This window comes from Rhinichthys klamathensis, unplaced genomic scaffold (genome assembly GCF_029890125.1).
Source record: "Rhinichthys klamathensis goyatoka isolate OS25496 unplaced genomic scaffold, OSU_Roscu_1.1 h1tg000143l_1, whole genome shotgun sequence".
In the NCBI taxonomy this organism is placed as follows: Eukaryota; Metazoa; Chordata; class Actinopteri; order Cypriniformes; family Leuciscidae; genus Rhinichthys; species Rhinichthys klamathensis.
The window spans coordinates 36,232-62,294 of record NW_026606678.1 but is presented as its reverse complement, the minus strand read 5'-3'; the positions used below and the strand labels follow the sequence as shown (position 1 = coordinate 62,294).

At 37.4% G+C, this 26,063-nt stretch overlaps 2 protein-coding genes across 3 annotated transcripts in view; both read left to right on the top strand.

The window, feature by feature from the left end:
* scarb2b (scavenger receptor class B, member 2b) overlaps nucleotides 1-15,244 on the top strand; it is a 70,815-nt gene extending 55,571 nt beyond the window's left edge. Inside the window, exons 8-13 of one of the 2 annotated variants that reach the window (XM_056257762.1) lie at nucleotides 5,711-5,829; nucleotides 8,249-8,322; nucleotides 8,432-8,483; nucleotides 9,859-10,011; nucleotides 13,401-13,448; nucleotides 14,634-14,688. In XM_056257762.1, the coding sequence (XP_056113737.1) occupies nucleotides 5,711-5,829; nucleotides 8,249-8,322; nucleotides 8,432-8,483; nucleotides 9,859-10,011; nucleotides 13,401-13,430 (428 nt within the window). In that variant the 3' untranslated portion in view covers nucleotides 13,431-13,448; nucleotides 14,634-14,688. Of the gene's footprint in view, nucleotides 1-5,710; nucleotides 5,830-8,248; nucleotides 8,323-8,431; nucleotides 8,484-9,858; nucleotides 10,012-13,400; nucleotides 13,449-14,633 lie in introns of both variants that reach the window. The other variant, XM_056257761.1, reaches the window with a different exon arrangement.
* A 5,525-nt stretch (nucleotides 15,245-20,769) lies between these two features.
* On the top strand, nucleotides 20,770-25,425 carry LOC130090391 (UPF0729 protein C18orf32 homolog). Its single transcript, XM_056257749.1, has 3 exons — nucleotides 20,770-20,837; nucleotides 22,235-22,383; nucleotides 24,993-25,425. The coding sequence occupies exons 2-3, from the start codon at nucleotides 22,237-22,239 to the stop codon at nucleotides 25,065-25,067; spliced, it is 222 nt and encodes a 73-aa protein (XP_056113724.1). The 5' UTR covers nucleotides 20,770-20,837; nucleotides 22,235-22,236; the 3' UTR covers nucleotides 25,068-25,425.
* Nucleotides 25,426-26,063: the final 638 nt, after the last annotated feature.

The window sequence follows — 26,063 nt, the reverse complement described above, 5'->3', positions numbered from 1 at the left end:
AATACTTTTATTCTTATACGATGCATTAAATTGCATTAAAATATTTAATAAATGCTTTAATACATTTGAGAAAAAAACACATTTAACCTCTTAACCAGCGCCCCATTTTTTGAGAATTTTCTGAAAATGACATACCCAAATACAAATGTCTGTAGCTCTTAAACCCTATGGTCCACATTCATAACTCTGATCTTTTTTTAAACTAGACACTTGAAACTTTGTTACCCAAGAGTCATTATTACTCAAAGTAGCATAGGAACAGAGTAAAACAAGGTAAAATTTACATGAATGTGACTCACGATTTCTTTTAATTAACTTCACTTAGGGAAAAAATGATCAGACTTTTATGTTAAGGGCCTGAAAACACCATAAAGATAAAATTGAATGTCTGACCATGTTTAGATTCAAATTTGAGGATGATACTCCCAAAAATGTAGTTTCTGTAAGCTTTTATTCAAGAAAAGTATAGGCGTCCTTTCCAAAATGCAATTTGGAGACTCCAAATGGACACCTGGCACCCAAACACTTTACATAGGGAGTAAACACTATAGGTCTGCAACAACAATTCAGAACTGTTATGCCCTTCAAACCACACAAGAAAAAAACGATTTCAGCACAACATTTGAACATTTTACCAAAATTATCTTTATTTTGAACAATTCTAATAGCAAAAACAGTGATTTCTCACTACATGTATAGACATTGCAGAAGTGTTCATTTTCCAACTAATGTATAAAATATATAAAAAGAAAAACATAAATGTTTTAGAACATTTGTAATTACAAACGTGGTTTTTACCCAAATAAATTGCAATAAACTGATACTTATAATGAATATCCTATTACTTCCTGTTGCTCTTCGTCATTTTCTGCAAAAAAACCTTCAAATCTCTTCTGTAGTCGACGATCCATGATACAGATGCTCAGATATAAGCTTTAGAGTAAATCCGTGCATTTATGCAAGCTCCATGTGTCAAAACATCGCGTTTATGTGTCTGTTTACATTCTGGTCGGCTAACTATGTGTGTGCGTGCTGCGCGCGTGGCGAAAGCGCACATGTGAATGAAAACTTTGCGCAGTTGAATTTGACGAATGTGCTTGCATGAACTGTCTATCACTGCAATCGATTTTAGTTGGCTAATACCATAGACAGTAAAAGAAATGGACAGAGCGATCTCATTGGAACTCAGTTGAGACAGTTGAAGCCCACTTTTAGCGATTTTTGAGAACTTCCGTTCCTGACGCGCAGACTCAGACCGACTCAAACTAAGCTTGATGACGTGAGCAACCTGTCTGACAGACGTTAATCTTCTAGTAGCTGTGCGTGAAAACTGCCAACGTTAATCTTGCAGAGACGGGGAACTTGAGCAAAGAGTTCTTTGGCGTGAGTGAGCAGGAGTAAGTATCCCGTTGCTTTTATGGACTCATTATCTATGGGCTTCTCCCTTGACGGGACGTCCCCCCGATTGCCTGCGAGCTTCTCCTCCTGTCTGTACGGTAACTTCTGTACAGCGCGACAGAGAGTCGAGTGGTTATGACGCAATCGTTAGCCTATTTTTACTAAATCTGTTTCTACGGGGCCATAGTGTAACATAGAAGGTAATGGAGCCCTTTATACATTGTCGTGTTTCTTTAGAAATAAATAATGGACAAATGGAGTCTTTAAACGCCTCAGATGTAAAGTTATTCGCTGTCAAAGTGACGCAAAAATGAATGGGAGTCAATGGAAATGCTAACGCAAGTGAAGTTCTGCTACAACATGGCGGCACCCGGCCGGCTTCAACTTCCGGTCGATGGATTACCCCCTTGGCTAATACTCCCATCAATCAAAACGTAGCTCAAAGGACATTGGATAGCATTATCCAGGCTTTTATCCAGTCGAAAGCCCAGCTGCGCGATGGACAGCGCGCTCAGCCTGTCAGGGACTCTCTTACTGTTTTGGTCTGTAACAGAGCCTGTGATTGAACGAGAGAGAAGTAGGATGTATCATTCGATCCGGAAGAGTCTAAACTGCGGGGGTGAGATGGCTTTTGAGTGTTGGAATATGGATTAGAATCGATATTTCTTTGAAAATGAACATGATGCGAACTCTATCTCGAAAACGCTCATGAAAACAAAGGAGGATATTTCATTTTTTTCCCCTATTTTTCGTTGTTTTGGATTAAAAAGTGGGATGCATTTTGAAGAGTGGACCCTTACATTGAAATGTATGCTGTTGTTTCTTGGATTCTTCCGAACTGATCTGAACCATACGAGATGAAAGATGAGTATAGCGGTTCATTTTGCTCATTTTCAAATGAGCAGTCCTTTTGCATTTTATTTAACCCTTTCCTCTCTGGTGTATTGATTGCAAAAACAAGTCTAGAACATGGTTCTTGAGTGTTTTAGCTTTCAAATGATGCATAGTTTATGATAGTCAGATGAATATTTGTTATAAAACAAAGCTTAAAAAAGGTAATAAAAGTATAGCCACGCCCTCGACGGCCCGCTCGCGGGCCGATGCGGGTTGCTGTTCTTTGAACTTTCTTTTCATCTAAAAATTCTGAAAAAAAGTGTATTCTCACACAAAAATATGAACTGTTTTCAACGTTGATAATAATCATAAATGTTTATAAGCATCAGCTCATCATATTAGAGTGATTTGTGAAGGGTCATGTGACACTGAAGACTGTAATGATGCTGAAAATTCAGCTTTGATCACAGGAATAAATTACACTTTACTATATATTCACATAGAAAACAGCTGATTTACATTGGAATAATATTTCACAATTTTGCTGTTTTTACTGTATGTTTCATCCAATAAATGAGCAGAAGAGACTTTCCAAACGTTTGACCGGTTCTGTAATTAAAACTTTAGACACATGAAAAGTGCGTTCTTGCATTAATTACTAAAATAATTAAATGTAATGTTCTGAGTTTTTTACTCTGTGGTTTCATCCTGTCTGTCATGAAACGAGTCGTGCCCAAAACATTTTTATGAATCATTTTTAGCATGTTTAAGTCACTTCTGGGTATTTTGATCCGTAGAGTAAAGTGAAACACACACACACAGATCCTGCTGACCTTCCTCTCAGATCTGTGTGTGTGTGTTTTATAGTTCTGTCACGCTGTGCTCATGTGAGCTTCAGCAGAACCATTACTGTGTTGCCAAAGCATTCGAGCACTCGCATATCACAGGTGTGTGAAATAACTGCACACACACACACACACACACACACACACACACACACACACACACACACACACACACACACACACACACACACACACACACACACACACACACACACACACACACACACTCTCTCTCTCTCTCTCTCTCTCTCTCTCTCTCTCTCTCTCTCTCTCTCTCTCTCTCTCTCTCTCTCTCTCACACACACACACACTCTCACACACAAACACTCACAGGCTCACACACACACACACACAGAGAGTGAGAGAGTGTGTTGTCGAACACGAGGGCTGGAAAACTCTCACCTCTGTCCCAGTAACACAGGAGTCGCGTTCCCCTCGTGTGTTCAGAACAGAGGCGGCGGCGGACATCGTCAAGGTCAGAGCTCACCGTGTTTTCGTGAAACAAGGTTTCTTCATTCTTTAACGTCACGACAGGATGAACATCCACATCTCGCGGGGCTCGTCTAATAGTTAAGACAATGTGAGGAGGAGGAGACGTCATTTCTGCTGTCAGAACACACACACAACATAATAACTTCTCCTTTGTCTGACAAGGTCAATGACTTATGAATGAAGAAAACTTGTAGAGCAGTATCTGGTATTCAATGCCAAATGTTCCTTTGTTTATTCATTGCTTTGTTTAATTCAGTGAGTGGTAATTGTAATCCTTACATATAATCAGGACTTAAAACTAACTTTTTCTCTATTCCAGTTTCGATTCCACAGCTATAACTACTAGCCTAACAATATACATTTTAAACATTATTAAAGACAAGACTATTAAAAACAGTAGTTTTCAGGAGGCAACATTAAATAAAGTTATCAAATGTAAAATAACACTGAATAGTCTTCACTGTATAAATCAAACATATGGACTTATTATTGTTTCAAAAGTTATTCAGTCAAGAGCAGTGAGTGATTTCCTTGTCTTGTGTTGTTTAACATTTAAAAACACAGAAATATTAGGCTGCCGTCACTTTAAGACCGACACATGCGTTGTCTTTCTCTACTGTTTACATTCACTTCTTAAAGGATTAGTTCACTTCAGAATAAAATTTTCGCTTAAAATCAATCATTTTCTAAAAAAAAATACATTTATATAATTTTTAACCACAAATGCTCGTCTTGCACGTCCACGACGTCACACATTACGTAATCACGTTGAAAGGTCATGCGTGTTCCGGTTCATAAATGTAGGGTTCATAATCTCATTTTCTCCTCCAACTTCAAAATAATCCGACATGGTTGTTTTACCTTTTATTTTTGATTTAGTCTTTGCACGTTCGCTTTGTAAACACTAGGTCTGTTCTTACGCCTACGTCACGCTTGACCTTTCACCCTGATCACGTAATGTGTGTCGCATCACAGCTAGTGCAGGATGAGCATTTGTGGTTAAAAAGTATATAAACGTTTATTTTGTTATAAATGTCCGCTGGTTTGTCTAGATCAGACTCTTATTCCTCGGCTGGATCGTGTCGAGACTTTGAAGCTGCACTGAAACTCACATCTGGACCTTCGACCCGTTGGACCCCATTGAAGTCACTATATAGAGAAACATCCTGGAACGTTTTCCTCAAAACCCTTAATTTCTTTTCGACTGAAGAAAGAAAGACATGAATATCTTGGATGACGTGCGGGTGAATAAATTATCAGGAAATTGTAATTCTGAAGTGAACTAATCCTTTAACCCGTAACTGACTGTGTTTACTTGGATACTTGCCGAGACGGGCATTTATGAGATTTTTTGTGTGAAATAGTCCGTTCAAGCGCAAGAAGACGTGAAACAGAGCTTGATGCAGTATTCCTGCACTAACTAAATGACTTCTCTTTTGCGTCTTCTTGCGCTGGAATATTTAAAATGCCAAGGCTTAAACTTTCGTAATGATGCAGCACTGGTCCGTCAACTGTCCCGAGTATCAATCATGTTTGTTTACGTTCATGTTCTCACAAAATATTTCATTAGATTAAATTTCATAAAAAGTAGTGCTGGGCAACGATTAATCGCATCCAACATAAAAGTTTGTGTTTACATAATATATGTGTACTGTGTATAATTATTTTGTATATATAAATACACACACATGCATGTATATATTTAAGAAAAATGTGTTATTTATATATAAAATATTAATATTTATGTATAACATAAATTATGTATAAATATATACAGTGTACATGCATGTGTGTATTTATATATACAAAATAATTATACACAGTACACATATATTATGTAAACACAAACTTTTATGTTGGATGCGATTAATCGTTGCCCAGCCCTAATAAAAAGTTACCGACCAACAGGCGATTGACCCAATTTTTACTCTCATTTGACGCTTGGCGAGTGTTGATTTTACATATACTTGCATATAATACATATACTTGAGAAATGTAATTTATTTTGTGTCTTTTGATTTTGGGGTCCCTGGGAATGCATAAACTGCTCAAATGTATGCCTTGAATGCAATACATGTCACTTTAGACGAATGTAAACGGCGGTTCTGTGAGCTTCACGATGTTGTTGCCGTGTGTCACAGGTGCTCCTGTAGTCGTGTCTTTCCCCCACTTTCATCTGGGTGATGAGAAGTACGCCAACGCCGTCGAGGGTATTTCTCCTGTCCACGAGCGTCATCAGACCTTTCTGGATCTGAACCCTGTAAGCGAAACACCAGCTGGTCCACCATCAGCTGCAGATCCACTCACCCTTCAGACACTTTCAAACACATTCTCCATTCATTTCAAATTGAGTAACATTAAAAACACAGACAGCAGCAGAAATATTAGGCTGCTGTCACTTTAAGTCCTACACATGCGTTCTCTTGACTCCAGCTGAGTCTGTTTGTCAGCTTAGAAGGGATACCGATGAGAAGGGAGTTGCAGTAATCCAGACGTGACGTGACAAAGGAATGAATTAAGGTTACTGTGACAATGAGGGTCTAAGCCTGGAGATGTTGCGGAGGTGAAAGAATGAAGTCCGGGGAATTGCTTTAATCTGGGATTCGAATGAAAGGGAACTGTCCAGAATGACACCAAGGCTTTTGACTTGAGTTGACAGAGGGACCAAGATCTCATCTATCTATGATAATATTGAAGTTATGCTGTAATGAAAGAGAGGATTTGGAGCCGATGAGCAGGACTTCTGTCTTATTGCCATTAAGTTTCAAAAAGGTTGTGTTCATCCATTTTTGAATGTCTTGAAGGCAGTTGCTGAGTGAGGTGGGAGGAAGGGGAGATGAAGGTTTAGTTGAGAGATAGAGCTGGGTGTCGTCAGCATAGCAGTGGAAGTGTATTTTGTGGCGTCTCATGATCTTGCCCAGGGAAAGGAGGTATATAATGAAGAGGAGAGGACCCAGCACTGAACCCTGGGGGACACCCTGTGGCACAGTCGCACAGGCCGGTTTATAGTGTTTGCGTTGTACGAACTGTTGACGAACAAAACCAAGAGAGTGCACCCCCTATGATACCAATGTTGGCCAGACGTTCAGTGAGGAGGGGATGTGAGATGGTGTCAAAGGCAGCGCTCAGGTCGAGTAAGATAAGAATGGACAGCTGCACAGAGTAGGTCGTTGGTGATTTTCACCAATGCTGTTTCCATGCTGTGTTTAGACTGGAAAGTTTATACAGGTCATTGTAGTTGAGATGTTGATGTAGTTGATTGGCCACGACTTGCTCCAGTATCTTGGAGACAAATGGAAGGTTGGAGATGTTCAACGGTAGTTGTTCAAATCATCAGGATCAGCATTGGGCTTTTTGAGGACGGGAGTGACAGCAGCAGTCTTAAGAGTGGGCGGTACTATCCCAGTGGAGAGGGATGAGTTAACTAATGTAGTGAGTAAGGGAGAGATGGAAGGTAGGCATGCTTTGAGAAGAATTTTAGGCAGGGGGTCTAATTGGGAAGTGGATGTTACTCTGCAAGCTCTGCAAGCTCTGATTTACTGACAAGCTCTGCAATCAGGTTCTCCGAAGCCAAGGCGAAGTTTGAGTGGGAGGTAGTAAAGGCAGAGCCCTGTAAGGTAGTTGAGTAGGACATGTTATGGACTGAAGTGCTAGGAATATTAAGTAGATGGTGATGAATGTCTTGAATTTTTGCATGAAAGAAGTTTAGAAACTTGTTGCAGAGTTACGGTGAGGGGTCAGAAAAGACGTCGTTAGGAGGCTTCAGGAGCCGGTTTACTGTGGAAAACTTAGAATTGTTTTTCCTAGAGTTGTTGCCTGATGTCTGGTAGCAGAAAGAGTGTTATTATATTGTACCAGGTGATATTTGTAGGCCTGTGCATGAGATACTAGGCCTGTCCGTTTATACCGGCGCTCAAGGCGTCTCCCACAGGTTTTTAACTGGCGGAGCTCAGGTGTGTACCACGGAGCCGAGTGGTTGAGGAGACAGAACGAGTTTTAGTGGGAGCAAGGGCATCCAAGGAGGAGGATAGGCAGTCATTGTAATGAGTGATGAGGTTGAGGGGACAGAGATCAGATGCTCATAAGATCAGATGGGTTAATGTGTTTTATATTTCTAAAGGCTATGGTGCGTTGGTGTTGATAGCTGGAAACAGGGGCAGAGACTTCAAATAAAACAGCTTTGTGATTGGAGATGGGTAATACCAGTTGAACAGACTAAATCTAAAGTATGACCTTTATTGTGAGTGGGAAAAGATACATTTTCAATGACATCAAGACCATCAAGTAATGACATAAAATCAGCAGCAAGGGAACAAGTAGTAGTGGCATTAACATGAATATTAAAATCACCAACAAATAATATATTGGGAGAATAGACAGAAAGTGAAGTCCTTAATGCAGAAACTTCAGTTAAGAGCAGATCAGATGGCTTAGGTGGCCTATGGAGTGCTAAAATTATCAATGGTTGAAAGCCAGAGAGTTAAACAGCCAAGCATTCAAATGAAGAAAACTAAGGTAGGCCTATACTGATTGCAGTTCATGATCATAAATCATGATATGTGTCTTTATCAGATTCAGGAAGGCTATTCCGGAGTTATGCAGAAAACGTGATGTATGATGTATTTGTTCCTGTGTTTACTGCAATCTGACTCAGATCTTGATTTCTTCCCCTGTGCCAGACTATGGGAATGCCTGTTCGTGCCATGAAAAGAGCCCAGATCAACATTCATCTCGACAGAATAAGCGGCTTTCCGTGAGTGATGTTTTCCTGTCTGATATATTTAATCACGGCGTGCTGATAAACAGGCGTGTGTGTTTATATAGTTTTATAGCTGAAGATCTTTGTCTGTTTGTTTCCTCAGTATGACCAAGAGTCTCAACAGCACTATCTTCCCCATTGTGTTTCTGAACGAGGTGAGAGTCGCTGGGATGATTTAATCAGACAATAGAGAGCCTAAGCCTCACCCCTCCGCTTCCGGCTCATGGGACCTTATTTCGGAAAAAATCTGTATGGTAGTCAATGGCGAGAGACAACTTATCTTTTTATTCCGTCTGACCTGTGCCCTGAATTACACATATGATGGTTGTCAATTTAAAAGATAATTCTGAAAGTCAAGAAAGTCGCAGTTTGTCATAAAACAGAAGAGTAACATTTAGTTTTATGTGAAAATCGCTCGATGAACTACATCTCCCGGGAAGCGAAACAACGAGCGAGATCCGCTGCTCGTGTGTGTGCAGTCTGGCACAAAACACTCAGGCATGACGGCGTAACGTTAGAAACAATGACAGACGTTAGCTTCAGTAAAGTCAGCTTCAGTAAAGTTAGCATCAGTAAAGTTAGCTTCAGTAAAGTTAGCTTCAGTAAAGTTAGCTTCAGTAAAGTTAGCATCAGTAAAGTTAGCATCAGTAAAGCTAGCATCAGTAAAGTTAGCTTCAGTAAAGTTAGCATCAGTAAAGTTAGCTTCAGTAAAGTTAGCATCAGTAAAGTTAGCATCAGTAAAGTTAGCTTCAGTAAAGTTAGCATCAGTAAAGTTAGCTTCAGTAAAGTTAGCTTCAGTAAAGTTAGCATCAGTAAAGTTAGCTTCAGTAAAGTTAGCTTCAGTAAAGTTAGCTTCAGTAAAGTTAGCTTCAGTAAAGGCATCAGTAAAGTTAGCTTCAGTAAAGTTAGCTTCAGTAAAGTTAGCATCAGTAAAGTTAGCTTCAGTAAAGTTAGCATCAGTAAAGTTAGCTTCAGTAAAGTTAGCTTCAGTAAAGTTAGCATCAGTAAAGTTAGCTTCAGTAAAGTTAGCTTCAGTAAAGTTAGCATCAGTAAAGTTAGCATCAGTAAAGTTAGCTTCAGTAAAGTTAGCTTCATTCATTGAGAGAAAATGTGCGCCTTTTGGGTTTGTAGTCTTTGTAATTGCGTGATTTTTCCCCCCAAACCACTTCAGCAGAAATCCCGCCATGTCAATCACTGTACAGATTGCCTACACCAAACACTGATCCCTAAACCTACCCGTCACTGTAACCTAAACCAATGAAGTCGGCTGCAGGGCGGGATTTCCGCTGAAGTGGTTTGGGAAAAAAAATCACGCTTTGTAATTACGTATTTTCACAGTCTTATACCTCAACAGTTTTACATCAAACTGCGACTTTCTTGACTTTAAAATGTATCTTTTAAATTGACAAACATCATATGTGTAATTCAGGGCACAATTCAAACGAGATCAAAGCCGGAAGGGGAGGGGCTTAGGCTCTCTATACAGCTGAATATCGTATTGAATGTGTGTTTTCATGATTTGTTTTGCAGTCGGTGGTGATTGACGACGCTTCGGCCGCGAGGATTCATAAGCTGCTGCTTATCGTGACTCTAGTCTCTCATTTTCCTCTTATCATCGTCGCTCTGGGAGTCATCCTGCTCTTAGTCTCTATCGTCCTGGCCATACGCTTCTATCAAAACAAGGTAATGAAGTGTTGAAAGCAGTAGAATCACGAGTATTTCCCCTGATTATTCTTCACTTTCCCACTAAATCATTGGCTGCCAGTGCGGTTCACACGAACTAAAGCTGCGTCGTGTGTGGTGGCAAACAATCATCACTGAATAAGAGACAAACATGTAACAATTGTCTTTAACAATTATTTATTCCCTCGCTAGGAAAGGTCAACAGTCATACAGTCAACGTGTGACAACGAATGGCGCATCCTTCCTTCTTTATAGTTGTTCCTCCCCCAAGGTGTTTCTCGAGGCTAAATGAAGATATGTCTTAGCCATAACCAACACAGTGTTAAGTTTGTCTAACATGTTTAGTCATATTATACTCTTGAATGGAGACCTTCTGTCAATTCAATTCAATTCAAATTGCTTTATTGGCATGACTGTATATATTACAATATTGCCAAAGCTTGGAATACATAGAATTATAAAGACATCAAAATACTCAAATATTATAACATAAATAAAATTTAAATGTACAAATTAAATTAATTGTACAAGTGAACAGTGTAACAGATTAGAATATCTGTGAACATTTGATACCACAGTGTTTTAACATACATAAACACACACACACACACACACACACACTACTGAGGGTCACTGTGGTGGACATAAGGGAAACACACTGAGGTCAGACACACACACACACACACATTCACCTGCTGTCTCGGTCATACACTTAGTCACACATTAACTTTTGTCAGGTCATATACAAGGACATCCACACACACATATTCATAAGGATATGTATCGACACTACATTAATCTAATTAACATCATATTTCTAAGATGCTATAAATATAATTAAATGCCAACATAAAGAACATTTACTAATTTATGCGCCAAATCATTCCGCAAATATTTATGTGTGTGTTCTGTGTGTGTTTGTTGTGGAAACAGAACGCTATTCTTCCACAACGACCTTTATGAATCAGTATTCACATTCACACGGTCACTGTTCATAGAAAAGACAGATGTGTGGCGTTTGAGAGAATCTGTGGAACTGGAGGTTCAAAAGCTCTTGGTTATGTAAACGTATAAAAAAACATTGACCTTTAAATGCATGAATGTTTCGCCAAGCATTATTACATATTCGGGTCTTTAGTGACCCGGATCTATACCTAACACAGATGGATCTCTAACTGCTGCAATAGTATAAAACTCTACTCATATTTTTATAATAATTACAAAATAATAAAATAAAGCATATTTCGTTGCCTTTTGGAGCTTGGGAGGGTTCGATTTGAGCAGATGTTTTTCACCATCATCACTTTCCTCGTCAGAGCTCATTTGGCTCATATTCGCCATCTCAACCGTATTCTCAAAACTATAATTTTCAGTACCTTCAAAGTCAATATTTTGGTCGCTGACAGCTTCTTCACCAGATCCATGTGACACTAATATTAGATTGCAATAAGAGACTTGTTCTGCTGTAAATCGCTGAGCCATTTCAAGTTTTGCTGATATATTCATTTGCTTTATATCTGCGGTAATTATGAGTGAAATATCATGCCATTCATGTCTATCAAACATCGCCACCTTGAGGAATAAAGGTGAATTGCACTTAGTGAATCATCAGAGATTCTATATATTGTTGTAAAAAAAAAAAAAAAAACACTATTACATACCTTGGGTCAACAGCGACCCTATGAACTTTTTACAAAAAAAAAACAGAAAACAGACATTCTTTTATAAAATAAATTCTTGCTCTATTGTTTATAATGAATAGATTGAGAAATACTAAGAAGTCTAACTTTAAAAAAAATAACTAGGAAGAGGGTAGTAAATGACGTCCCGGGTCACTAAAGACCCAAGTAATGCATTTAAGGGATAAGAAAATATTCTATTTTATTATTTTGCACTTTGATTATGAGAATGTTACCTTTAATGTTCTCTGAACGATCTGAAATAAGTAGCTGGTGACGTTTAAAAAACATTCTTTGTTTGAAAGCCGATGGCCGATAATTCTTTATATTTGTAAGCCGATAACCGATAATTCTTTGTTTGAAAGCGATAACCGACAATTCTTTATATTTGTAAGCCGATAACTGATAATTCTCTGTTTGAAAGCCGATAACCGACAATTCTTTATATTTGTAAGCCGATAACCGATAATTCATTGTTTGAAAGCCGATAACCGACAATTCTTTGTTTGAAAGCCGATAACTGACAATTCTTTATATTTGTAAGCCGATAACTGATAATTCTCTGTTTGAAAGCCGATAACCGACAATTCTTTATATTTGTAAGCCGATAACTGATAATTCTTTGTTTGAAAGCCGATAACCGACAATTCTTTATATTTGTAAGCCGATAACTGACAATTCTTTATATTTGTAAGCCGATAACCGATAATTCTGTTTGAAAGCCGATAACCGACAATTCTTTATATTTGTAAGCCGATAACCGATAATTCATTGTTTGAAAGCCAATAACCGACAATTCTTTATATTTGTAAGCCGATAACTGATAATTCTTAGTTTGAAGGCCGATAACCGACAATTCTTTATATTTGTAAGCCGATAACCGATAATTCTTTGTTTGTAAGCCTATAACCGACAATTCTTTATATTTGTAAGCCGATAACCGACCATTCTTTATATTTGTAAGCCGATAACCGATAATTCTTTATATTTGTAAGCCAATAACCGACAATTCTTTATATTTGTAAGCCGATAACCGATAATTCATTGTTTGAAAGCCGATAACCGACAATTCTTTATATTTGAAAGCCGATAACCGACAATTCTTAGTTTGAAAGCCGATAACCGACAATTCTTTATATTTGAAAGCCGATAACCGATAATTCTTTGTTTGTAAGCCGATAACCGACAATTCTTTATATTTGTAAGCCGATAACCGATAATTCTTTATATTTCTAAGCCGATAACCGACAATTCTTTGTATTTGTAAGCCTATAACCGATAATTATTTATATTTGTAAGCCGATAACCGATAATTCTTTATATTTGTAAGCCGATAACCGATATATTGGCCGATAAATCTAAATCCAGATTTTTATATAATTTTTGAGAGCCTGATTACAAAACCAAAAGTCTCACCATTAAAATCCATGTCCCAAGAATACAATTATAATGTTCTATTTATAATTTTATATAGCCTATATGACAGACTTAAATGACTAGCAGCTTGAATCTAGACTGTGGTTTATGTGACTCTGTGGTTTGTGTGATGCTGTTTCCTGTCGTAAATCAATCGCAAGTTACTAACCGCCACATCCTGCTCTCCAGATCAAATCACTAACCTTGTAACAATGCTGTGCAATCTTGCTTATTAATATTGCATGTCTAACCTGAGCAAATGAACACATGTTGTGCTGATCTGCTTTTATTTAGACTGAAGTGAAGCGTTTTGATTTCGCTTAGGCTTTCCGCTGCGCTCCTGTAAGTTCACACACTCATTAACCATCTTACAGTTGACACTGCTAGTTCAGGCCTGTTTCACACATCGCACGTCTGTGGTGCATATTCATTTCTGCAAAAATATCATATAAGATTGTGTCACATGCTGAACACCTGTACTCTTCCTGTTGCTCAAACAGTAGATCATGCTGCTAACAAGCTAACAAAAGTATGTTCTTAGAACGTTTTGCTAATATTCCCATTAATATGGTATTTCTGAATGTTCAAAACATCCAGTTTTTTAAATATTTATGTGAACGTTTAAGGGACATTTCATATCATTCTTCAAACATTATGGGAACGTTACTTTTGAATGTTCTCTGAAAATTCCCAGACAAATTTGAACAACATTTACAAACATCCAGAGAACGTTCCATGAACAATGTATAAATATTTTTTTTGTGAACATTATTAAAGACCAGATAACTTTAAATGGATTTACGTTTTATTAATGTTACTGAACTTTGCCAGAACGGTCACTGTTAGCCTCTGCCTCTAGGAAATGCATGAAATAATCAAATGTAAACCCTAAATGCAATGCAAGATGCTTCGAATAAAAGCGTTTGAAAACATTAGACAATGTCCAAATTAAACGTTTAAGAGAATAAAAAACTTTTAATGAATGATGTATAATTTTTTGTATGTATAAGGTTTTTTTGTTGGTTCTGTTTACTATTATTATAATGGTTTGCGGGTCAAACTGAGCTTATCTGGTTTTAATACAATTCACCAAAAATCAATAATAAGTAAATAATAACTACAGCAAAGATATTTAAAACAGTATTATATTTTAATGAAATGATGACTTTGACACATTCAACAATAAGAACATATATAAATTTTTTTATGTAGAACATGAACAGGATCTAGTCCTCTCCTGAGTCAGACTCATAAGCAAGGGTATGAATATGTAGATGCATTATTAATGTAAATACTCAGATGTGTGAATCAGGCTTAACTTACTTCAGCTTGAACTGAATCTCCGTCTGGTTAATCACATGATGCTCTGAACTGGTGTAAGGGCTAAAACATGCTGTACTCGAGGAAGATGTTGGCCAAGTGTTTGTGTTTCTTGACCTTGCATTGTTTGTTTTAGACTGATAACACACACACACACACACACGTCACATACTAAATAATTGTTGTGTTTTCTTATCTTATTTTCAGCCATCCGCAAAGAAAGACACATCATACGCTCCTGTGAGCGGCAAAGTGGACGATCAAGACGAGAAGAATGGAACGTTTATCGGCATGACATCCGTAGACAAGTCCTAAACTGCTGAGAGTGTGTGTGTGTGTGTGTATGTTGGAGTGTGTGTGTGTGTGTGTGTGTGTGTGTGTGTGTGTGTGTGTGTGTGTGTGTGTGTGTGTGTGTTGGAGTGTGTGTGTGTGTGTGTGGTCACAGATGCTGTCTAACAAGCACTATCAGTAGTATGTTGAGCGGTGTGTGTCAGTCACACACTGACTCTTCCTCAGGACTAAAGCCGTTAGGAAACGAGCATCTTGATGAACGACTGAAGAGTGTCTCTCTCTGTACACACACACTTCAGGGTCATTCAGCATCTGTTTAGTTACATATTTAAACACTTTAAGCATCACTGAAGCTGCTGTAAGTGATTTTTAGGAGGTTCACACACACACACTGATCTCGCTGTCCCTCTCCGTCCTCCCGCTCTGGACTTTGTGCTCCACAGTTCACATAATGACGCACACAAAACATATATTTAGGCCTAAATTTAAGATTCATCTATTTAAATTGCATATCAATTTTCCATTTGATGCCAAATGTCTGCGCTGTCTCAAGTCGGACAAAATTTCTAACCAGCATGCACTGCTTCAAGTCAGCCGCCGATCGATCTGTGCAGCGCTGCATGAAGTCCAACAAGTGTGTGTATCTTTTAGTGGGCGGGGTTTGACACAGAGGGCGTGTGTATCTTTTAGTGGGCGGGGTTTGACACAGAGGGCGTGTGTATCTTTTAGTGGGCGGGGTTTATCACAGAGAGGGTGTGTGTATCTTTTAGTGGGCGGGGTTTATCACAGAGAGGGTGTGTGTATCTTTTAGTGGATGAGGTTTGACACAGAGGGCATGTGTGTCCTTTAGTGGGCGTGGTTTGAACAAGAGGGTGTGTGTGTATCTTTTAGTGGGCGGGGTTTGACACAGAGAGGGTGTGTGTATCTTTTAGTGGGTGGGGTTTATCACAGAGAGGGTGTGTGTATCTGTTAGTGGATGAGGTTTGACACAGGGCATGTGTGTCCTTTAGTGGGCGTGGTTTGAACAAGAGGGTGTGTGTGTATCTTTTAGTGGGCGGGGTTTGACACAGAGGGCGTGTGTATCTTTTAGTGGGCGGGGTTTGACACAAAGGGTGTGTGTATTTTTTAGTGGGCGGGGTTTGACACAGAGGGCGTGTGTATCTTTTAGTGGGCGGGGTTTGACACAGAGGGCGTGTGTATCTTTTAGTGGGCGGGGTTTGACACAGAGGGCGTGTGTATCTTTTAGTGGGCGGGGTTTGACACAGAGGGTGTGTGTATCTTTTAGTGGGCGGGGTTTGACACAGAGGGCGTGTGCATCTTTTAGTGGGCGGAGTTTGACACAGAGGGCGTGTGTATCTTTTAGTGGGCGGAGTTTGACACAGAGGGCGTGTGCGGTTGAAGTCAGTAAAGCTCCTGAAATCACTTGCAGCACCTTTAACAATTAGACACTATGTTGACTGACTTTCACAACTTCTGAAGGCCAAACAAAAGCAACTTTATTTTTGTGTTACTAAATGGTCGGTTCACACAGGACGTGCGTTTAGAAACACCTGGTAGTTTTACTTTGACATGGCAGGCTTATGGTGCAACACCAGCGGCCAAAGACTGTCTGACACACGTGTAAATAGACAAACAATAAAGCATCCAGATACGCGACTGAACCTGGTGTGCCTTGTTAGAAATGTTTGTTTTGTTAATTTTGTGTCTTTTTATTTCAATGAACAGGTGACATCACATCACTGTGCCTTCTTACAGAGAAGTGTCATATACTAAAGTTAAGGTTTAATGATCTAATATTTGTTAATTTGATGTAAATGTAAACTTTGATCCTCAAACACTGAACCCAGACAAATGTCTGATTTATTTGAGATGATTTCAAGGTTTATTGTTATGAAGTGAAGATCTGTAAGTATTATTTGACAGAGTGAGATTGAATAGTGTTACTGAACTAATATTTCAGAATCTCTTCTGAAGTATGAAAATAAGTATTTTTAAAAGGTTCAATCTGTATGTTTTCACCGTTCAGAGGATCACACATGGGTGTTTTGATATGTTACAGTTTCATGTTTGTACTGGCTTTCCTTCAACTAGATGCTTTGGTGCAAAATCATAACATAATAACCTCTTACCGTCACTGCAGGTGTGTATTATCAATCACATAGCACTAAAATACACCGTATTAAATGTAATTCTAAAGCTGCACGTTTAACGCACTGTTTTTTGAGATGGTCACTGGTTTTAATCTCTGAGCCATTTTATTTGAGTTTTATGATTTCTTTGTCATTATACCGATGTGCCAAACATGAAAAAATGCACTTGATGAGTTTGATTCACTTGGACGTCAATGGAAAAATCATATTTATGAAATTTCATTTTTGAGCCCGAGTTCAAATGATAGTGTGTATTCGAGTTGAGACTGAATCTTTGTGCTTCAGTGTGAATGTAATGTGCTTTAAATGCATTTAGTGTCTTTTCAGCCTTTCAGGTGTTAAATTATGCAGATCTTGCCTTCATCAGTGTATAAACTATAAAACTCAGTGGCCTTCGATCGATGAACACAGACTGTGTATTGTCTTCTGCATCTGTCCAGCTGTTAGATTTCTATATTCAGACTGCACAAATAATTGTACAGTTTTGTATATAAATGACGCCTTTTCCCATTTATAAGAAAATACAATTAAAAAGACTTTCTGAAAGGCATATGTTTTGTATTTTATTTTGTACTCATGCACTCTAAAAAATGCAGGGTTAAAAAATAACCCAACCTTAACCACACCGCTGGGTCACTATAGGACAGAACACGCGCTGGGTTGGTTTGACCCAAGTGCTGGGTTTGTCCATTTAACCCATATTGTTGGGTCATTCATTTGACCCAACCAGTGGGTGAAATTGACCATCTTGCTGGGTTAAGTCTTACTCATGTGCTGGGTTATTTCCTGTATCATTGCCTTATTAAAATTAGTAACAAATATTTTTTTATATTACCGTACTAATGTAAAATAATGATTGTCTCTGTAATACAATAAACCAGAGAGGCCACTGTATATGTGATTTCAATCATTTATTTTATTTTTTTACATTTTTAATACATCTTTAATATTTTTTTGTAAACAATTATTACAATTATACAATGTATACTCATTCTAAGGTAAAAAAAACATAACGGTTCATTAAGTAAGGTCTTTATACACCACTGAAAACATAGTTATGTATATGATATTGCATTTCTGTTAACAGATCCTCCTAAATACAGTATTACACAATGCACCTTTAAAAGTCAATAAGAAACTAATTTGAACTCTTATACGATTATGATTTCATTTATTAAGATGTGTTGATTTATTAAGAATAGCTACAAACATTTACAATGCGACTAAATATCACAGGGTTTTCCTCACATTTGACAGAGGACGATTCTTTTCCATTAATTTGATACACTGCTTCGTGTATTTAACATGAAAAACAAAATAAAACTTTGAAACAAAGATCACCAGCCTCCAGCAAAGACTCGGTCTCGATGACGTGGCCTGGAACAATGGCAACGGTCTGACGTGTCCCCCTCGACGCATCCCTGATGCTCCAGTCATTTTGTAAATATTCATCCATGTTGGTCCCCAACTGTTGATTACACACAATCACTTAGAGTGTTGCAATATAACTGTCATGCAAGTTTTTTGTGAAAGTATTTATATTTTTTTTATTGCAAACATTACCAAATATGGCCAAATGTGAAAAACAAACAAAATGTATATTTACACATCTAAATAGACAATTAGCAGTCTAAAATAGTCTGGGATTCAGGATAAGACAAAAACACGATTTGGAAAATGGATTCATGATGTACTCGCTCATTATAAACATTTTGTACATTTTGAACACAAAAAAAGTTATGGACTGCAGCTTTAAAAATTAACAAAAATCTATTTTTAAAAAATGCAATTTTATGTTGCAAACAGAGATTGCACCTTTAAATATTCTAAACCTAAATTAATTTCATAGTTATCAAGCATATCAAACTTACAGGTTGCATGTCAAGGACCTCTGAGCCTCTGTGGTGGGTCTGAAGCCCTTTCCTCCTCTCCTGTAACGTTAGATGGATGGGGGAAGCAGAGTTTGCAGGACCTTCAAAGCCAGCAGCTAAACAATATGAGCATGATACATAAAGTTGCATTAACATTTAAATAGTATGCTGTATATAACAATTCATATTTCTAAAGTAGCATTTCTGACTTTTCTGCCCTGGTGTTTAAAATGGCGCTGTTGTGACAATAGCAAAAACTATTTATTGGCCTCAAACATCGCGCACACTTGATCCATGACCACTGTCTTAGTAGTACTAAATTATTCTTAGTAGGCCTACCTCAGGTCCTAACAACTTGTAATGGGTTCAGGGCGAGAACATGCTTAATATGAAATCGATTTATTTCTCATTGCCTCAGTCGCCGTTTGTAAAGATTGCACGTCCGACGTCATACAGTTATTATTTGATTTTTTTGGGTAAAAACGATCCTGGTTCCGACATAGACATTACAGAAGAAACACGCAGACTGTGCTGGAACTTACCCCCGTCGCTTCTTCTGACGAGAATTTCTTAAATGTGCCAGCAGACTTTAGTTTCCACACAGACTGCTTTTTCCCGCAGTTTTTACGTACGAGCCCTATAGGGACATAAACATAGGCTACTGCGCGTGCACGGGTTCATTCAAAACGCTTTCCTCACTTTTAATTACTAAACGTCCACAATAAATACGATATTTACGTGATGAAATTAAAATTTAAACTACATATTTCATCAAGGCTGCTGATATAGCTGGTTTACAACGTGGCATTTTGTCAAAAAATCTAACCGGCTAGCTGTTACTAATGTTTTACAGAATAAATACGTTATACCCCTCGCACTTCCATATCAAAGACTGTATGCTGAACAGTGAAATTATTAATGTTAAAAATATTGGTAAACATATTAACTTACCATAAAACACTGCCGGCTCCGACCTCCGAGTAAAGTCCTCCTCGAGTCAGAAGTGAAGAATCCAGAAAGTTCCGCAAAGAATAAACCGGTTGCTGGGTCAAAATAACCCAACCAGCTGTTTATTTGTGAATTACCCCCTTACAACTCATTTTACCCAGCATGAGCAACCCATTAATGTGTTTACAGTGCCCCAAACAACCCAGCATTTTGACCCAGCACAATCAACCCAACAATTTGTTTACAGAAACAACCCAGCATTTTTTTGAGTGTGTGTTTTTTTAATAACTCATACTTTTTATTATACTTATACACTGACATTAATAGCCTAAAAATTACATCTTAAATAGTATTTGACCACTGTATGAACCTAAACAGGTCAATGTATACTAACAAAACTAATTTCATGTGCTAATTAGGGTAAAATTAGCTCTTTAGGGTACCAGATTACACTTTTTATAGAGTACTTGAGACTGCAAATATGGTGGCTGTTATGATAAACTACAGTATTACTTATAAGTTGCTTTGGATAAAAAAAATAATGTAAATGTATGTAATGAAAAAATGTATCTATGGAAGCCATCACAATAAGAAAAAAAATCATGCCTTTGTAAATACATTATGACATAAAAAGTCCAAAATATGATGTACTGTGACAAAATTTGATGAAATGTCAATGGCAGTCATTTCGACTTTTTATCTCATAATTATGACATTTTATGTCACATTTGTTCCATATGTCTCCCAGATACCTAAAACAAAAATGCTCGATTTAATTGGAAACACTGTATAATGACATAAAATATCCACATCAACCAAAGATGATAAAAATGTTGGCAATTATTATCTTGCCAATGATAATGAAAAAGCTACACGGTACAATTTAATTCAACGTTTTATTATATATTAGCACATGTAGTGCCTTCACGGACCCCAAATGATTAAAATCTGAGGTAAAGTGTTCTCTAGAATAAGTTTAACGCGGTCTTTCAGGACATTATTACTAAAGAAACGCGCCCGTTTGACCGAGATCTGTTTGTGTTGTTGCTCCTCCGCGCCGCTGGGTGGCAGCAGTGACATCATCATCAGCGTCACACAAACTCCGCGTCACTCAGCGTGACAACTCATTACTTCAGCTTCCGCACAACAAGGTGAGGTTTACACACTTTTACTCCGTTTAGTGTAGATTTGAATTAAATATATGATCTTCTGCTCTTATATATAAGTAGATTAGAATGAAGTGTGCGTGTTTCTTTTATAGATCAGGTTTATGAGCATAAACAGGCAGACAGCGGTTAGCATCGAGCTAACAGACTGATTTGGTCATGTGTAAACATCATAATGTTTAAAATAAATGTAAATATCTATAGTACTACCATGCTTTTGGACGTATACTATGGTGTTCCTTGAAATTCCGTGTATGTAACTATACACACACACACACACACAGATAGATAGATAGATAAGTTAGATAGATAGACATGGATTTGTTTATAGACAGAACATCAGTTTCATTTAAACATTTCAATGCAAACATCATTTGACTGATTCCTGCATGTGCTGAAATATGAACAGCTGATGATAATAATCTCTGCTGTGGTCAGTTTTCAGTCAGATATTAATATTAATGTCGTGTTCTGTGTTCAGTTCTGTCAGATATTAATATTAACAGGAGTGTAACTAAACTAACAATACCTTCATGTCACGTTTCGATACTGAACTCACGACATTAATTCGATTCTCCAAGCTATATGATAAAAGATTTACAAAAAATGTACTGTTGATTAAAATGCTAAATTTGATATTATATTGTGTGTGTAAATGAATAGTCTTGGACTCGGTGCTGAAACCCAAACACAGGACAATAGAGACACCAGAATAACAATATTCATGATTCTGAAGACGAAAATACTGAATTATTTCAGACGAATATGCTTTATATTTATTTATAATAATGTCGGACACTTTTACTGGTAACATCCGACATCTGGCATTATCAGGACCACAAATATCCCCCCACTGCATTATTATACATTATATTCAACATTATATATATAGTTTAATGTAGTACTGACACTAAAACTGGAATCTTTTCTCACACCGTAATCTTTATTTTGGAAACTTCAAAATAAATAAGAGACTTATTTTGAACTATACACAAAACATATTCATGCATTTTTGTGTTGCGAGATATTGTGACACGATATATTGTTACACCCCTAAATATTAATAATGTGTTGTGTGTTCAGTTCTCCGTCAGATATTAATATTAATAATGTGTTCAGTTCTCTGCAGATATGAATATTAATGTGTTCAGTTGTCTGCAGATATGAATATTAATGTGTTGTGTTCAGTTGTCTGCAGATATGAATATTAATAATGTGTTGTGTGTTCAATTCTCCGTCAGATATGAATATGAATGATGTGTTGAGTTGTGTTGTGTGCAGATATGAATATGAATAATGTGTTGAGTTCTCTGCAGATATGAGTATTAATATGTGTTGTGTGTGTGCAGATATGAATATTAATATGTGTTGTGTGTGTGCAGATATGGTGTGTATCCCCTGTATCGTGATCCCGGTCCTGCTGTGGGTGTATAAGCGGTTCCTGGAGCCGTTCATCTATCCCTTCATCTCTCCGTTCATCTCTCGCTTCTGGAGGAGTGCAGTGAAGGAGCCGCCGCAGAAGCCCAGCGCTGTACGCGTAACACACACACACACACACACACAGGTCATCATATACTGCCAACATCAGTATCAATACTAGGGGTGACCCCGAATAGTCGAAGATTCGATGCTTCGATAGGAGGAGCCTGATTCGACTACCAATCTCACGGTCGAATCTTCGCAGATGTGTTATTAAACGAGGATTATGTCATTTTGGCTATATGAGTGTGCTCAATGTCTGATTTCACATAGAACTACTGGTTTTCTGTCAATACCTAAATATACAGCCTATTATGATAATGCCGTCAATAAAAATGTGCAAAGAAAGAAGCTTTTAATAAATATTTTTTAACGTGCGTGCAGCGTGAATAAATCCAAACACCCCGTGACAGATTTAAGTTTCACTTTCGATCCGTGACCGCCAGAGGAGCGTCTTGTCGGCAGGGATTTAAAACTTTAAAAATGTCTGGGATAAGAAAATCTAAAGATGCACACCATCAGAAAGGATATTCTCCAAGGCTGGATTTAGCATCAGGAAAACCATGATCGCACTTCTGCCGGCCAACGTTAACAGGTTGGTTTTCCTCGAGACGTTCTGAAACGCTTAAAAGCTTATAAAACGCTTAAATGGCACTTTTACGTGCTTAATGCATGTACACAGTAGGCTACACACCTTAAGAAACCATTCTATGTGCAGATAAGCAGATGAACCCAGAATATGAACGCAACGCGTTTCTCCTATAGAAAGTCACGTAAAGCGTTCTCTTTAACGGTTTTCTGTGGGAGGAAAATGCTTAACGTAGCCTATAATAAAACTCGTTGCGTTCATATTCTGGGCTCATCTGCTTTTCTGTAGGCTATATAGTATGCTTTATTAATAAGGTCTGTACAGAATTTGATCTTTTAATATAACAGTTTTAGGACATTAAGCCGTTAAGCGTTTTTCACGTTAAGCGTTTAAGAATGTATTTTATCCGCGCACACAATTTGAAAAGACTCAAACGGACACAGGCCGAGTTAAAGACTGGATTTTGTTTTCTCGATCAGGTATGGGTACAAGTGATTTCAAAACATTTCAGCCGGTTCTAATTTGATTTTTGGATACTGTGAACACGTTTAGCTAAAAAGACTGCCGCTCCAGTTTAGCGTCTATTGTTTCTGCAGTTAAAAAGACAAAGTTGACAATCCTGGCCATACTTTCGTTATTTTAATAATTTCTTTATTTTTATTTGATTAATTGATCACTCGGGGTGATCTAATTTAAGTATTTGTGACTTGTGTTTTGAATATGTGTTCCCCTGCACTTTAGGCATTTGCACACATTTGTTCTGCTTCTTGTGACTTGATTCTGACTTATTTCGTTTTGTATTTTTATTTATTATAAATGTATATTATGTTCTTAATTGTTGATTATTTTTCTACTTAGAGCATGCTCGTACAGGCAATTCAGCCGATTTAATTTGATTTGCATGTGAAATGCAAATCCTATCTGCAGTGTGGCCTTTCTGCAGTTATTTATGTTATTTCTTAGTTTTATTGATCCAAAATGTTTTTATACATTTTCTTCTATATCTTTGTGTGATGTTCTGTAGATCGCGGCTTTAAAATGTTAAAGCCCCGCCCCCTCCCCAACACCACACATGATTCGACTATTAGTCGACTATAGGCAGGACTTGACAAATCTGATTCGACTATGAAAATCCTTAGTCGGGGACACCCCTAATCAATACAGTGTGGAGCGCATTTTAGACTCTTCAAGGAATAATTCACCCAAAAACATAACTTATTATTTACTCTCGTCATTTCAAACGTATAGGTTGCACTTTATTTTACAGTTCATGCATTTACATTAAAGGTTATATAAGGTAAATACGTGGTTAAGGTTTAGGGGTACAGTAGCGTCAGGATTATTACCCAGTTATTGTCATCATTACTATAACAAGTACAGGTGAAACTGGATATCAAACTAGAATATGGTGCAAAAGTTCATTTATTTCAGTGATTCAACTTAAAAGGTGAAACTAATATATTATATAGACTCATTACATGCAAAGTGAGATATTTCAAGCCTTTATTTGTTTATAATTGTGATGATTATGGCTTACAGATATGAAAACCTTTTCACAATATTCTAAATTTGACTTTGGGGTTTTCATAAGCTGTAAGCCATAATCATCACAATTATAACAAATAAAGGCTTGAAATATCTCTCTTTGAGTCTATATAATATATTAGTTTCACCTGTTAAGTTGAATTACTGAAATAAATGAACTTTTGCACCATATTCTAGTGTTTCCAGTTTCACCTGTGTATCGTGGGAACAGGAGTGTACAGGTGGTAAAATAAAGTGCTAAGTTATCCGTTTATAATGTGTGAATCTGCTGAATCTGATGTTAGTTCTGGAGATCTAATCATTTTTAATTTCACTCTTTATTTGACAGGGACAGCAAAAAAATCCCCCAAAATTATAAAACCATAACAAAACACACAAGTATTCAATGATCACAAACCTGACTCCTCTTTCAAATGTGACTTAAACTGTGCAAAAGTAGGACACTGTCTAATATTAGCTGGTGAGTTATTCCGGTTATTCCAGAAACAGCTGATCATTCATGCTCTTCTTCTTCTTCTGTCCCTCAGGACGAGTGTAATGGAGCGGCGAACGGGTCCACGGCTCACGGGCCGAAGACGGTGGCCGATAAAAAAGCGGACTGACAGATCGCATGTTTCTGAAGGAGATTTACACGTACTGTAGATATGATTTAACATGTAAATTCCAGCTTTAAATGCAGCTTTACTATAGTAACTAATATATGAATACACACACGCACACACCACTCATGTCAGAAACATTACTTACATTAAATACTTTAATAATGTTTAATAGAAATGAATCTGTTTTTATCATTCCATAACACTGCTGTTCTCACTGTTGGCGTTTTATCTTCTACTCAGACTGAGTTCTGTGTATAATTTATGAGACTTCATATAAAATAAATGTTGAATTATTTTAATTGTGGCTGGTCTGTCTTTATAATAACTAATAAAACAATGCAGATGTCTGATACTAAAATGACTTGTTTTTATCACTGCCTAAAACGAGTAAAATCTACAGTTTTAAATGTTTTTCAGGGATACTCTCAAGAAATAATAGGGGGAAAAAATCACGCTTTAGTTTTAATAATATACATTTTAGCTATTTAGTATAGCTATAATATATATCATATCTATATATGATTAAATATAATACTTTTTCCTGTCTGTCTGAGTGGCAATTTTAATCTAATTTTAATAACGGACAATGTGTGGCGCATTACTCGCTTCCACCGGCAGGAGGCGCCGGAGCTCCGAGAACTGTGTTTATTCAAGCTCTGAGGAACTGACGTATGACGCCAAAATGTTCTGATGCGTCATGAATAACAGAAATCGAGGGAGACCCAGAGCGCGCGAGACTCTTGTGTTGACAACCATTTCCGGTCTGATGCTAATCCGCTATTGGTATTATATAAAGATACTTTAATTCAGCAGTGTATTTTTAGTTTGTAAGTACCGGTAAAAGTAAATCATAAAAATTATTCTTTTTAAGTCTATATCAAAATGCATATGTAACTGAAGGAGAAATGTCAATTTCTTAATTGTGACTGATAGAGAAAAGAACAGCTAGAACAAATGTCAAAATATTAACAATAACATTTTAATAATGATTTTACG

What these genes read in the sequence shown, in the direction of transcription:
- LOC130090391 (XM_056257749.1), top strand. Translation starts at nt 22,237, where the DNA reads ATGGTGTGTATCCCCTGTATCGTGATCCCGGTCCTGCTGTGGGTGTAT. An exon ending in CGCCGCAGAAGCCCAGCGCT is followed by an intron (nt 22,384 to 24,992) that starts GTACGCGTAACA and finishes TCTGTCCCTCAG; the next exon opens with GACGAGTGTAATGGAGCGGC.